Source organism: Diplotaxodon limnothrissa, linkage group LG3, assembly GCF_057381915.1.
Source record: "Diplotaxodon limnothrissa isolate DT_005_m linkage group LG3, D_limnothrissa_male_GT1.1, whole genome shotgun sequence".
Lineage (NCBI taxonomy): Eukaryota > Metazoa > Chordata > Actinopteri > Cichliformes > Cichlidae > Diplotaxodon > Diplotaxodon limnothrissa.
In genome coordinates this window covers 34,571,604-34,586,539 of record NC_140598.1, presented here as the reverse complement: position 1 = coordinate 34,586,539, position 14,936 = coordinate 34,571,604, and the positions used below count along the sequence as shown (strand labels likewise).

Here is a 14,936-nt window from a genome sequence, read left to right as displayed (position 1 = left end):
AACTAATAAAAGCTCTCCAATAACTCCAGAGTTAAAGCAACAGGTATAAAGTTATCGATTGAAGCAAACCTATTACTTTACATTAGTTCCAAATTGCAGCCTAGAACAAACTTTTGATCAGTGGTATTTCTATTCTTGAAATGACCTCTGTATGACTTTTCATAGACACATACTGTTTTGATCCACAATAGAATAACTCTGCCCAGACCTCTACAGTATGCTCTAACTTTAAAAACTTTATTTTCTGCTCTGCAGTCAAATATCTAAAATCTCGATGATTCTTTTCTAAAACATTTAATTACATTTAAAAGATTTATTTATGACAGTGAAATAAATTATACTATAATCAGACATCAGAAAAGCATGTAGAACTGTTGCGCTCCTAGCCTAGGCATGTAGAGACGCACATAAGATTTGGGGGGGAGAAGCAAGTACCCACCCTGGTTCCCAATCCAAACAACCAAACGTGGTTATGAGTTTTAAAAAAAGGTGATTTTATTCAGTGTCAAGAAGCATAGCTCCTGGGTGGACCCAGGCCAAAATAATAAACAAAACCAACTAAGTCCCGCCAGTGAAACACTCACTAAACCCTAAGAAAGAAACAAAACAAACAAATGACAATGACTATCCCTCGCTTCCTAGACCAGAAACAGGAGAAAACAGTTCAAAACAAAAACGCGGCTCACCGCTTCGCTTCAGCCTATGCACACATAAGCACTGGACTCATATCTACACATTTGGCGGCTCTCAGGGAGCATGCTTACACATATACAAAATTACACAAAGAATTTGGAAACCAGGGCCAGGTCTGAGTCTGCTGTCAACCGGTTCACTGTCGCTCGCTTCTCTCTCTCCCAGCAGCTGTCAGAGCGGCTTTTTGAACCCAGTCGCATGGTCCGTGGTCCAATCAGCAGCTCACTGCTCTTCATTGGAGGAAGGACCTGCAGAGATTCTTAAAACACAGTAAAGAAACACAGCACAGCAGCTAACACAGATTTCCTATGGCCACAGGCCGTAACAAGAACCTAAAAATAAACAATTTGAAACAGATGAAACTGTGGAAAGTTGTGTGAGACTACAAGGTGTCTGAAAATACTTAACCTGATGGCGTTAACTTACGTTGGCTTATCAACTCCAGATCCATCATATATGCTCAGATTTATGGGAAAAAAATTCAAAGTTCTTGTTAATCAAAGTATAATGCCGGAAAAATATTAATTTATCAGGTTAACACTCATTGTTGAATCTGGTTAGATCAGGTATACAGTGTGTCAAATGCTGAACTTTGAGCCTGTTATAAAATAATAGAGCTGAAACCATATCTGTCTTTATGGTGTTCAAAAAGGGGGAAACATTCACATGTGATGTGTTATCTCAGCTATCATACTGAAGGTGGCAGCACAGGACTGATCTTTGAAGTACACACTGATAAGATTCTCAGGATTGTTTTATATCATCTGTGTGAAATGCACTTCACTCACGTACACACACACACACACACAGATTTCTTTATCGCCAGATGCCACGTTTATTTTTAGTTTTCATTTGTTGTGACAGTCCACAGTCTGACAGCTCCGGTCTCAGCTGATTCACAGCTTCCCCTCTGCTTAAATAATATTACGTACTGGCAATTATAACTAAAACAATTGTTTGTATATCAGATTTCAAACAAAGTATAGGCAACAAAAATATGTCTCTGTCCTGAGACCTAGTGGAGCTCAAAGACAGAAATCTAAAAATTATTTTTATTCATTTGTTGACATAAAACAACTCATCAACTTCTTCAGGTATCAGTGGTTCAGTGTACGGAGTATGCAGATGGGAGTTGAACAGCTGAGCCTGAAGAAGAGGTTTGATCTGTTTGACCTGGCAGCAGGTCGGCAGATCAGTGATTTCGTAGACTTGCAGTATACGTACAAAGGGTCTGCCTGCACCAATTACATGTTTGCTAAAATAACACAAACACATTCTTTTCTGTTAGAAGTGAAGTGAACTATCTAATACTAGCAAAGTCAAGCAGTTTCTTTTATGTGGACCTCACTACGAGTTTCATTTCCACCCGTCTCCCTTTCTTTTTAAACTTAGGCTCCTATTATCACTATTAACAGAAGCATCCTACCATCTTACTGCTCAGCATCAGCTAGCAGCACCTGGACCAAACCAAATCATGAAATAAGGAGGGGGAGGCGGGGTCAGAGTGACTGGATTTATTGTTTGCTGCAAAAAACCAAAACAAAACTAATGCTAGGAAACAAAACTCTTTCTAAGTACCTCGTGAAGCAACAATAAAAAAGACTAATTGAATGTTCACCTGTGTTCTAGATTCCAGTCAGTCACAGGCCCTTAGAATCATCATCACTCAGTGTTTGAATACAAACAAGGCTGAAAAACGGTTATGTTTGATTTGTCATATAGGAAACAGCTAATCACATGTAATAAAAACAATAGAGTATGTGGTTTAAAGAGACTTCACATGTGAGACATTTATAAATAAAGTTTATACTTTGAATAAATATAGATGATGCATTCTCAGTCTTTCTTACTCTGACTGAGTGCTCATAGCTGTTTTTACTACAAGTCTCATTGATACAATCACACAGACGTTCATAGAGCATTTGGTGTTTAAGCAGTTTAATATTCACTCACACTCTGGTGGATGCATTTGGGCAACATGGCGTTTAATATCTTTCTTAAGGACACTTTGACGTGCAGACTGGAGTAGAGGTCGATATTAATCTTAAACTGCTGTTTGATCTGCAGATTGAATTTAAAGGAAGCGATAAATACTCAAAACCTAAAACAAAGACACAAATATATTGTAACTCATCTGTATGTAAAGAATAGTTTCAGCTGGACTTGTTTTTGCAGTTCGTGGTCAGTATCAAACTCCTAACTGCTCTCTTTGTCCTTTACCTGCTCTCTGGTAGAACCACTGTGAGTCAGGCTTCATGTTATTAAAGTCAAACTGCAGGAAGAGGAAGTTTTCATCTGCAGTACAGAGCAGCTGTATTTCAGGCTCAGACATTCAGCTGCAGGACAACATGAAGATTACAGCTGTCTGCTTCACAATGTGTGAGTTCTCTGGTTTTACATATTTCTGTGTACTTGAATAAAACTTCCACAAATTGTTTTAACAGCATTAACATTGGAAACTTATTTAATTACAGTGTTTCTGTCAATCTGGTCGTTGTCATGTTTGTCAGTGTGTTCACAGTTTGCATTAAATAAAACTCACTGAAGGTCTGACAGATTAAAATGTCATCATTTATAAATATTCAGCAGGAGGTCGTGTGCAGAAGTTCATTTGTAACTGAGTTTATATTTGCAGTAACAAACTCTTTGGCTGATAATTTCTTTAATTTTTCAGTGTTGCTTGTATTTATTCTGCTGGCCGCACATGTTGAAAACAGGGGTAAGCAGCTGAGCAAGTTTCTCTCTTAAATCAAACGATTTTGTCAACAAACCTTTGTTTACTACAAAAATGATTGATTGTTCCTTTACTCTATACAGTAACTTCATTTGATGTCTTTCTGGTTAAGATGCTGTGTTTCGCATCGTCCCAAAAAGACTGCAGTTCTTTGAGCTGGAGTCTGTCTTCTTTCACTGTGAGGGTCTTGATGGAGCTTCTCAGTTAAAAGGGATCAGAAATACTGAGGCCTTCATTTCAGTGTGTGATGAGAGCTCACCAACACTACTGTGTGCGATTCATCGAGCCTATGCAACAGACAGCGGCGAATACTGGTGTGAGACTGGAGCAGGAGAGAAAAGCATCAGTGTCAACATCACAATAACTCGTATGTTTAACACTCAAGTGACCGAAATATTTTATTATGAAAAGATGACGTCATTTATAACCTGATGGATTTATGTCATTCAGAAACATTTTCTAACATAAAAATGTTCTATTTGTATCTATAGCTGTAGTATTCTGAACTATTATTATTATTATTTATTGTAAACAGCATTTAACTTAATTATTTTAATGAATCATAATGATTCCATTCAAATGTTGCCTCAATATTGATGAATCAAGCCACAGTATTTGTTCAGTCTTATGTACTATTAATAAAAATTAACATTAAAATGAGTGACTAACAATGAGTCCAAAACGTCGTTACCATGGCAGCTGTTAACTAAAAAATTGTTCCACTTATTATTTCAGTGTTTTGCTTGTTTGGTTTGAAATGTTACAGATTTCTGTATCAGATAAAAAGTCTTGTTTTTCAGCTGGTTCTGTTGTCCTAGAGAGTCCTGTTGTCCCTGTCGAGGAGGGAAACAATGTGACTCTGCGCTGCAGGAACAAGACAAAGACTTCAAACCTCACAGCTGATTTCTATAAAGACGGCTTCCTCATCGGGAACAGCTACACAGGAGAGATGAGCATCCACAAAGTTTCCAGGTCTGATGAAGGACTCTACAAGTGTAAGATGTTTGATGCTGGAGAATCACCAGAGAGCTTGTTGACTGTCACAGGTACAAATTCAGTCATTTTAAATCAGAAATTAAGAGCTAGAATAAATTATAATTTTAGATTGTAGCTAAATATAATTAAGTGGAGACAATCAGTTTTCCCATTCTGTCATTTAAAGGTGAACCTTATTTGTTTTACAGCAGATGTATTTTTATCATTGCAGCACTTCACAGAGAGACCTGCTCATCTTCTTGTTCTGCCGTCCAGGTGTTCCTAATGTTGAGGACTATTTTCACCATTGTGATGGTGATTCTGCTGCTGTTGTTAGTGGGATTACTTCACTTTGGAAAACTCAGTGTTACAAAGACATAAATGGTATCTGTATATAAAGATGACTGATGGAGAATGTTCTGGAAGTTTTAACATTTAGATAATAAAACAGTGCAGTAAACTGGACAATTATAAGAGTTACACTATGACGGGTGATTGCAAATATTGTAAAAAATACTTCGACTTCAGTTTTTTTTTACTATATACTTTTTTCCTTTTTTATTGCTTTGACTTTGTTGGTTGCTGTTAAACTTGTCATGCACAGAAGAGTTTAAAACCACAGGCCTGCTGAGCATGTTTAAAGACCTCTCAGTATCTCAGTTTACTCAGCGTGTGATTATTTTAGATGCTGCAGACGCTCCAGTAATTTTAGCTTCTTAGATACAAACCACATGAGAAAATGTTTGTTCATAGAGTTAAAATACGTCAGCGTGATCATTTCAGTGCCAGCTTGTGGCTTAAAAATTCTACATAAGCCTTGTAGCTGCAAACATGTCAGTGTATCTTCTGCAGCTAAATAATAAGCATGGCAAGAACAAAAACTTATATATATATTAACATATTTTAAAATAAAATGACCCAACAGAGGGGTGTGGATGTCAGTTACTACTTTCATTTCATTCATTCACCTTTAAATTTGTTAACTGTTTTAAAATAATTGACAAAAAATATATATATAAAGACAATCCCAGTGTCATCCGGATCAGCCGATCCAAGCCTCACCTGGTTTTCTCCCACGCTGTCGCCCACCTGTAAGGACATCTGCGGCTCTTCACCTGCTGGAAACTGCCCTTAACTACCTGCCCTCGATCCACAGCTCTCCTGCCCCCCCGCGCTACAAATAAGGCAAACCCCATTCTCACTGTTTAATCTCTCGTCGTCACAAACCTCGCCATTCACTAATTCCACTCTCTCTCCCATTTCAGGCACTTTGCCCCGTGAAACTCCCGCCGTGAACTTTCACTACTTTGTCGCAAATAAACTCACTGCAAACTTGTGGCTGTTGAGTGTCTGCTTTTGGGTCCATTTATGTGACACCCAGTGAAGATATCATCTATGAGAAAAGAAAGAAACAAAATATATGTTTACATACAGAAAAAGAAAAATGTGAAACATGTTTTGGAACTTAAAAAATTTAATATTAAAAGATCAAGATTGTTTTTTCCATTTCTTACTTCACTTAACTTCATTTTTTTTATTATATATAAATGTTTCTGAAACACCATAACACAGATACAGCAACATCACAGTTCTATTTGTCTGACACAGAAAAATGAACACAATATTAACCCTATTAAACACACAGACACACAAACGTTCCCAGAATAGTGCTTTAGCTCATGAGTTGTTACCTGATCAAATAATTGATTGGTTGCTTAACTAGCTTAAATTAAGTTCGAGAAAATATTTCAAAAAAGAAAATTGACTTAATAAATCAGACACAGCAGTGAATTATCAACATATTCTTAGTTGATAAGATTTTTTGCATTTTCTACTTAATTAAACAAAGACTAAACCAATTTTAGTATTTGGGAAATTTAGATGGATGAGAAGAGCTTTTGCTTCACTTAACTGAGTCTTGATTGAATAAAGTGTTACAAGTTGAACAACTGATTATTTAAACATGAATCAGTGACATAACAGACATCAAGTCTCTCTATTATGAAGTGCTTTGAGCTCAAGCACTCTTCAGTTACATGTTGAGCAACTTCTGGGTTGGTTTTGGTCAGATCATCTCATAAGAAATGACAGAAATCCACGGCTGCTGTGGGAAATCTGTTGGCAGAGATCAGTTAGTGTTCTTCTTTTGTGCTAATAGAATTCATCAGAGCTATAAAATCTACAGTCAATAAACCTGGAAGACAGATTTCAAGTTTTGGTCTCAACACCCTCAACAGCCCTGTTATATTAGTTTGGTTTCTATAGAGCAAAATATATAGTTCAGTGATTATAAGATTAAATGTTTATCACAACTTCATCAGAATATGTTCAAGTGCATAGTGTGGAGGATGTCATTAGGCCTTGAGGCAATCAGATGTAAAACACAATATTTATAAGTGTTCATCCATCCATTCGCTTCCGCTTATCCTTTTCAGGGTCGCGGGGGGCGCTGGAGCCTATCCCAGCTGTGCTAGGGCGAGAGGCGGGGTACACCCTGGACAGGTTGCCAGTCTGTCGCAGGGCTAACACACAGGGACAGACAACCGTTTGCACTCACATTCACACCTAGTGGCAATTTGGATTATCCAATTAACCTATCCCCACAAGCTGCATGTCTTTGGATGGTTGGAGGAAGCCGGAGTACCCGGAGGGAACCCACGCAAACACAGGGAGAACATGCAAACTCCACACAGAAAGACCCCGGCCTGATGGTGGAATTGAACTCGGGACCTTCTTGCTGTGCGGCAACAATGCTAACCACCGTGCCACCGTGCTATTTATACGTATTTTAAGTTGTAAATCAGTTAGATGAGACCCGAACATGACAGGAAGGTTATGTTCACTGTTAGTTTTACTGGTATATGCAAGATCACACGGGTAACTTATCATATGTATAACATGGGTAGATGCACAAGTAATCAGACTTCTAATCTGAAACATTTTTCCAGTTTGCTGATGAGAAAAGTGTGTAGTTTTACTTGTATTTTGACACCTAGTGTAGTTGCCACACTGGTAATTTCCATTTGCATGAGGGTCTGATGTGGCTGACTGTCTTGTTTTCCTGGACGTGAAATCTGCATAAACCAAGTAGCAGTTGGTGAAGTGAAGGGTAAAATTGTAGGTCAAGGGCTGGAGACTGAGGGAGGCTGCAGGTCTGGTGATTGAAGGCAGTTGTGAAGTTTGTGATGGACTTTGTCATACTTTTACAGTAATTAATTTACTACAATGCATTTCTTACTTTGTTGGAGCCAACTGTGAGGTTAGTTTTAAAATGTAGACAATTAGCCGTTCAGTCCAGTTTTCATACATGTCAAAAATGTGATAAAATCAGACTAATCAAACACCTCAAAATTCATCTTGAATACTTTTAAAATTGTAACTGGTAATTTTAATTAGAAGTATGAGGTGACAATTAACCCGTCCTTTAAGAAAGGACTGCTAATACTGCTGATGTTGCAGGGTGGGATCAAAAGGGCGCCCCTTGGTGGTTTTCAGAGGTTTGGCATTCTGGTGGTTCTACACTACACATTTCAATAAATTGCTCTGCTTATTTCCAATTTCCTTAGTAAAATATAAAGGAATGTGTGGTGGCTTAAGCACACCAGCTGTTGATGTAAACATAAATGTAAAATAATTCTTTAAAAATAAAAATCAAATCAGAAAGGACAGCACTGATTTTGGGGCTGTTCCTTGACTTCTTTCTAAGGCTCCTTCAGTCTCTTTTTCTTCTGCTTGTGAAAATGTGACTACAGGGAAACCCCTGTGACAAATCACTTTTCTGTACTACAAATATGGAGTAAGCCTAATCGTTGATTCACTTCCAGTATTTCAGACAATCCCTTTCCGCCAAGAGCCACTTGTTAATTTGTTGCAGACTTGTTAAAGTGTTTTCTGAAATGTCATTTTGTAATTCTTCTATTGCCTGTGTAACTACCTATCCAGGTACAGGTATTGAAACTCTACAGGTAGCACAAATATGATCAGATAAACCTTGTGATCAACTATAAATGGATTTCACTGAACTAATACCATATGGAGGTAAAAGTATTGCTCCAGGTTATTGACATGTTCTCAGAGTGGGTAAAAGTTGTCCCTTGTAGGTTGGCTGCTTCTGGTGTTACCACAAACCTGGAAAGGTACTTAAAGGCAGTTAATGTAACAAACCAGGATTTATTCACAGGTTAAACCACAGGCACTATCCCCTCATGATAGGTTTAAATGTTCCAAGACATCTTTGAAGCTGACTCCAAAGTGTATATACACACGATGGGTCTTTCTCAAGGGGTCACTGATAAGTATAAAGCACACAATTGAATTGCCTCAGAATTGACATCATGGCTGTTCTGTTCTGTGATAGACAAGCAACAAATTACAGATTTTATAAGCAGAAAATTTCACTAGACATGCACTTAAAGCTGTATGAGAGCAAATTCTAGCAGCCGGTCTGATGATCAAACAGCTCCAAAGTCTGTGCGTGATGTGTGGTGATAGATATAGAAACTTTATTCCTAACAATGCTTCTGCTGATGATTGTTTTCCACATTAGAAACATTAGCTGATGGATTTACAGATGTCTGACACCGAATGTTTTCCTTACTTGAACAACAATCACTCATTTAAATCAAGTTTTAAGTCTTTCTTTACAGTTAAACCACTAATGGTCATGTATAATTCCAGTTTATGATGTGTTCACTTAAACTGCAGAACTGTAATCTGTCATTGTTAGGTTTTGTATTGTTGATTGTCATTTATGCTTAGAAATATTTAACCATTAACCATAACCATGCTTAGAGGTGTATAATCGATTGTGTAGTGATAGGATGTGTGATCTTTAACAGGCTGCAAAGGCTTGGTGTGTATTCCACACTGGAATGCACACCTACATCCTGGGAGCATGGGAAGAGGTCGTGCCTTGTTTTATTGTTTTATGGTAGGATAAACGTGACTATATCTGTTTTAGGCTAAGTGCCCTTTGTTTAGATGAACTGTTGGACTTCCAGACCAGCAGGTTTAGGGAAGTCATTTATGGAGTCACACTCTGACCCCCCCCCCCCCCCACACACACACACACAGACAGGGTACTCTTTGTTTGTATGTAAGACGTCATATGTTAATGACCCTATGCATATTCATGTAACCACAATAAAAGGAGTGCTATGGGGAACCTGGCTGAGAGTCTGATGGGGGTCAAGTGGTGGGACGACACTTGGCTCCAGGCAGGTCTCCCTCATGCATGAGTAACACGAAGAACTTTGCCTACTTCGTGTCTTGCTTGCTGTGTAATTATATTGTCTTCAACGTTCCAGCGAATGGGTTCAAGCTACAAACCTATCATTAATGCTTTTGGAACTTTCTTTTTTTTAATATTTTAAAATATTATAATATTATTTTGCATACACATTTTATACTACACTGTAAACCCGAATCAGTTGACTGAACTTAAAACATTTGTGGAAACTGATTACCTCAAAAGTTTTAAGCACACAAACTCATCTTTTCTAAGTATGGGGGTACTCAAAATTTGTATTTATTGTTAACTTAAAAATTTTAAATTATATTTTTATTTTATTAATTGAGCTTTATATACTTTAATTTTAATATTTTTGTGTTTTTTGTAGTTTACTATTTTGATCCAACACAATGCAATTATATTACAAACTAAACGCAAATTATATGATTATTAATTAAAAGATATTTATTTTTAAATGTCTGAGTGTAGACTAGTAAAAAAAATAGAGAAATTCATTTACTTTACATTTTGTTTATTTAAATTTTTTTATGGAAATGTAAAAACATCTCAAATGTTTTTATAAAACCACTAACATGGACACTGGCACCATAAAGTGAGCATTATAAATTCAATGTAGAACATCTATCTTTTTATAAAATCACAAAGGACAACATCAGTCCTAATTGCATCTTTCTCAAAATACATAAATTCAAAATAAAAAGTCAAATACTAATCACTTTCGTTTGAAAAAGAAATGAAAAGCCAATGCTTCCAAATGTTCATCATTAACATCCTCAAGGGCAAGCTCACCAGTGCTTTCCACAGGGCTGCTGTTTTCTGTTGACACAAGGTCATCACAAATGTCCAGACTACCTGTGTGTGCTCTACTTTTGTGTGTATTAAATCAAATCAAATCAAATCAAATCACTTTTATTGTCACATCACATGTGCAGGTACATTGGTACAGCACATGTGAGTGAAATTCTTGTGTGCGAGCTTCACAAGCAACAGAGTTGTGCAAAATACAATAATGTACACAAGCAAAATACAAGAATGGCTACATCTGAAACTAATAAATATATGTACAATATATAATAGTGTATGCATTTCTGGATGCGCATACTAAATATTTTCCTACGTGTGTGTGTGTGTACACATTTTTTACAAATTAAATAGAGTAAACAATAATAAATATATAAAAATATACAGAGTTGAGACATGTGCAAAACTGGCATTACTGTACAGTATGTAGTGCATAATGTTGAAGTTCCAGTAGTGAAGCTGAGGTGTCTATGAAGTGTTCAGCAGTCTGATGGCCTGATGGAAAAAGCTGTCTCTCAGTCTGCTGGTACGGGACCGGATGCTGCAGAACCTCCTTCCTGATGGAAGTAGTCTGAACAGTTTATGGCTGGGGTGACTGGAGTCCTTGATGATCCTCCCCGCTTTCCTCAGGCACCGCTTCCTGTAGATGTCTTGGAGGGAGGGAAGCTCACCTCCAATTATCCGTTCAGAGCACCGCACTACTCGCTGGAGAGCTTTGCAGTTGTGGGCGGTGCTGTTGCCATACCAGGTGGTGATGCATCCAGTGAGGATGCTCTCAATGGCACAGTGATAGAAGGTCCTGAGGATGCGGGGGCTCATGCCGAATCTTTTCAGTCTCCTGAGAAAGAAGAGGCGCTGCTGGGCCTTCTTCACTGTTTTGTTTGTGTGTACTGACCACGTAAGATCCTCAGCCAGATGTACACCAAGGAACCGGAAGCTGCTCACTCTCTCCACAGCAGCGCCGTTGATGGTGATGGGGGTGTGTACTTCTCTGCTATTAAAGGATGAATACACATTTGTGAGGTAACTACAGTTTTTATAAGGGCAAGCAACATTCTCATGTTTTTTTAGGTGTTTTCGTAAATGACTGAATAATGCGGTCTCTGAGAAAGGCTGCTTTAATTTGCACAAGGGACATGTAAAAAACACAAGAGCTTCTTGTGCACCTTGACTTGCACCAGTTTTCAATGGCTCATTGTGAATCCGTGACAAATGGATTTTCCATGCATTAAATGATTTGAATGTACAAATGCAAGACTCATAGAGACAAGGCAAGGGACTAACCTTAGAATAAATGCTGTGGTTCAAATGGTAATGCTTAAATAACTGTGCCCAGGTGTCTGAGGTGACTGCACACAACTTCAGTGAACATCAGTATTCCAGTTCTTAAAGGAAAAAACAGATTACACAATTTCAAAGTAATTACAATTAATGCTCAAACTTTCAATCACTGCATGGTGACTGTAAAAGGTGAAATGTTGTCCAACATTCTCAATTGGATCCTAAAGATAAATGTAGAAAAAAAAATGAGCTCAGTTTTTAGTTTCAAATACTTGTAACTAGAGGGCACATCCTTAGTGTTTCCCCTTTCAAGAACAATTTTAAAGTGCAAATCACACCTGCTTAGATGATCTATTACTTTACCATGCAAATAATTCTAGTTCTATATTTATATAATTGCCAGTTTCTTGACAAACATTCAAGGAGATCTACCGTTTTTTGCAACGTGAGCCTTATGGAATGCAAAATGTTCATTTACTCACTCACACAACTTAGGTGCTATTTTGAGTCCTTTGAGAAATATTTAGATCAATTCCTGACCAGCCTATATCCATATAATGAAAGTTGTTGGGGCACTAAACACTGCAGCTTTTACATAAAGCATAACCTGCCACAAAACGCCATTATTTTCCCACTGTTTTGTTATGAATTCCAAGCACTTGGTAGCATCTTGGTTGTGCTTTGTTGTCATCATCCGCGGACTTTTACAAACGTTTAGTCACACTAGTTGGAGCTCAACTAGATAGTTTGGAAACCAACACGTAATGACTGCACGCCATTGGTGCAGTCATTACGCCATCGGTCTTCAGCCTTGGAATAAAAAATAAAAATACTGAAAACCTTATCAGCACACTAAATATACAACACCTTGCTATATTTCAATCTGGGTATTACTTTTAATTGTTTAAGATAGAAGTTGCCACTGCTAGCTAAGTCACTTTTGAACGATGCTAATGAGAAGAGAAAAAAAACCCGGCCGAACAATGAGGCTGCTGTTGTAAAAACGCCAACATTCTTGCGTTGGCAATGGGTCGTTAAAATATCACTAAGACACTTTCTTTATGTGCAATTCTTATTAAAACTGTGTTTTAATCGGTTAAAACTGTAAAACTGACGACATCATCGGTTTGAAAAAGAGCGCGAACAACAGCGAACAACAATTCACTACCTGGGTCTGTGCTGTTTAACACAGCGGCGCATTTGAAAACAAGTTAATGGCTGCAACATATTAATATACTTGCTTTTTTACGGAAAAAATACACATAACGAAGGTTCAGTTTTACTTACAAGGCAAGGCAAGGCAAATTTATTTGTATAGCACAATTCAACAACAAGGTGATTCAAAGTACTTTACAGAGACATTAGAAGCAAAAATCAAATAAAAAGCATGATTTAAAAGTTTCTCCAAATGTGCTCTCCAGTCGCTCGAGAAGGGCAGCCATGTTGAACAGAATTTTCTGTCAACTTCGTTCAGGTTAGAGAGAAAACGTCATGACGTACTTGACGTACAAATGCGGAGCTCGAAAAAAAAAACATTTACTCAAAAATCATAATTAAAAAAGCAGTATTTACTCTTAACTTCTAAGCCATGTACAATTATAACTGTTTGAATCATTAAGAGAACAGAAAAGTTTTAAGTTGTTTCAACTTTGTGACGCATTTCAATTGTTGTATCCACAAACTTTATAAGTCTGGTAGACTGTTGGGGTTTGCAGTGTATTAAACATTCTTAATAATACTCAAAAGTGTAGAAATGTAATAGAAAATTTATGTTTTTGTATGTGGCTGTAACTTTCTTGAACTAATGATCAGTGACGATTTGAAAACACACTAATTGTAAACTGTGTTCAAGGTTATTACTCTGTGTAAATAAATGTCAGAAAATCATTTTGATTTATTTTTCCACAACACAATGTCAGTGTGGTGGACGATAAGACCCAAAGATCCAGCACAGTTTTTCCTCATAGTTTCCTAATAGTTATAATAATATATAATAATTATATAATTATATAGTTATAATAATTTTTATATTCTTAAATGAATATATCCTAGATTTTTTTTCTACACATCACAGTCTGGTATCATGCAGCCACTAAACAGGACAGGAGCAGACTGCAGCGGACTGTACGAGCAGCAGAAAGGATCATCGGCGACCCCCTGCCCTCCATCCATGACCTGTACCTCTCAAGAACCAGGGAACGGGCAGGGAAAATCATCACAGACCCCTCACACCGTGGACACAGACTTTTTGACCTGCTGCCCTCTGGCAGACGGTACAGAAGCCTGCAGACCGGGACCACCTGACATAGGAACAGTTTCTTTCGCCTCGCCATCTCCCTTCTAAACAGTTGACCTGTCTGTCATTCCACCTCATTTCATTTCTGTCATCCTGTATTCTATGTATATAAGTTTAGATTGGTTATTTATACTTGGTTTACACAGCATTGTGTATGTTTGTGTATGTATATGTATGCATGTGTAATGTATATATAGACACATGTGTGTGTGTGTGTGTGTGTGTGTGTGTGTGTGTGTGTGTGTGTGTGTGTGTGTGTGTGTGTGTGAGATTTACATTGCTGTGTTTGAGAGTCACCATCTACCAGAGCCAAATTCCTTGTATGTGTCTGCACATATACATGGCCAATGAAAACGATTCTGATTCTGATGTCCGACAATATTGTCATGGACCGGCCTTTAAGGTGTCGTGGATGAATACAACAAATAATAATAATAATAACTTTATTTATAAAGCGCTTTCAAACAAAGTGCTGTACAACTGTTTAAAACAAAAGAGATTAAAAAAATAATAATAATAATAAAAAGCGATACATAGCAATACACGTAAAAGACACAATAGAAGTTAAAAACAGTAAGAATTTAAAAACTAAAAGCCATAGAATTAAGACTTGTAAGATAAGGTGAACAAATGTGTCTTCAGCTTAGTTTTAAAAACCTCCACGGAGCATGCCTGCCTAACATCTTCTTCCACAGAAACGGGGCACGAAAAGGAAAAGCACGCTCTCCAATTGTCTTTTTTCTGGCTCTAGGAACCTTTAGAAGGCCAGAGTCCTGAGATCGGAGAGCACGGGATGGAACGTAAAGATGTAAAAGGTCGGAGAGGTATGAAGGTGCCAGTCCGTTTAAAGCCTTGTAGGTGAGCAGCAGGACCTTAAAATCTGCTCGAACCTGACAAGGTAGCCA

At 37.6% G+C, this 14,936-nt stretch overlaps 1 protein-coding gene across 1 annotated transcript; it reads left to right on the top strand.

The window, feature by feature from the left end:
- The first annotated feature begins 1,812 nt into the window (after positions 1-1,812).
- On the top strand, positions 1,813-14,893 carry LOC146635512 (low affinity immunoglobulin gamma Fc region receptor II-like). Its single transcript, XM_085349856.1, has 4 exons — positions 1,813-1,876; positions 3,540-3,794; positions 4,228-4,484; positions 14,783-14,893. Exons 1-4 carry the CDS (start codon positions 1,813-1,815, stop codon positions 14,891-14,893), a joined length of 687 nt encoding a protein of 228 aa, XP_085205982.1.
- Positions 14,894-14,936: the final 43 nt, after the last annotated feature.

What these genes read in the sequence shown, in the direction of transcription:
- LOC146635512 (XM_085349856.1), top strand. Translation starts at nt 1,813, where the DNA reads ATGCAGATGGGAGTTGAACAGCTGAGCCTGAAGAAGAGGTTTGATCTG. An exon ending in TGTCAACATCACAATAACTC is followed by an intron (nt 3,795 to 4,227) that starts GTATGTTTAACA and finishes CTTGTTTTTCAG; the next exon opens with CTGGTTCTGTTGTCCTAGAG. An exon ending in CTGTCACAGGTACAAATTCA is followed by an intron (nt 4,485 to 14,782) that starts GTCATTTTAAAT and finishes TTCTGGCTCTAG; the next exon opens with GAACCTTTAGAAGGCCAGAG.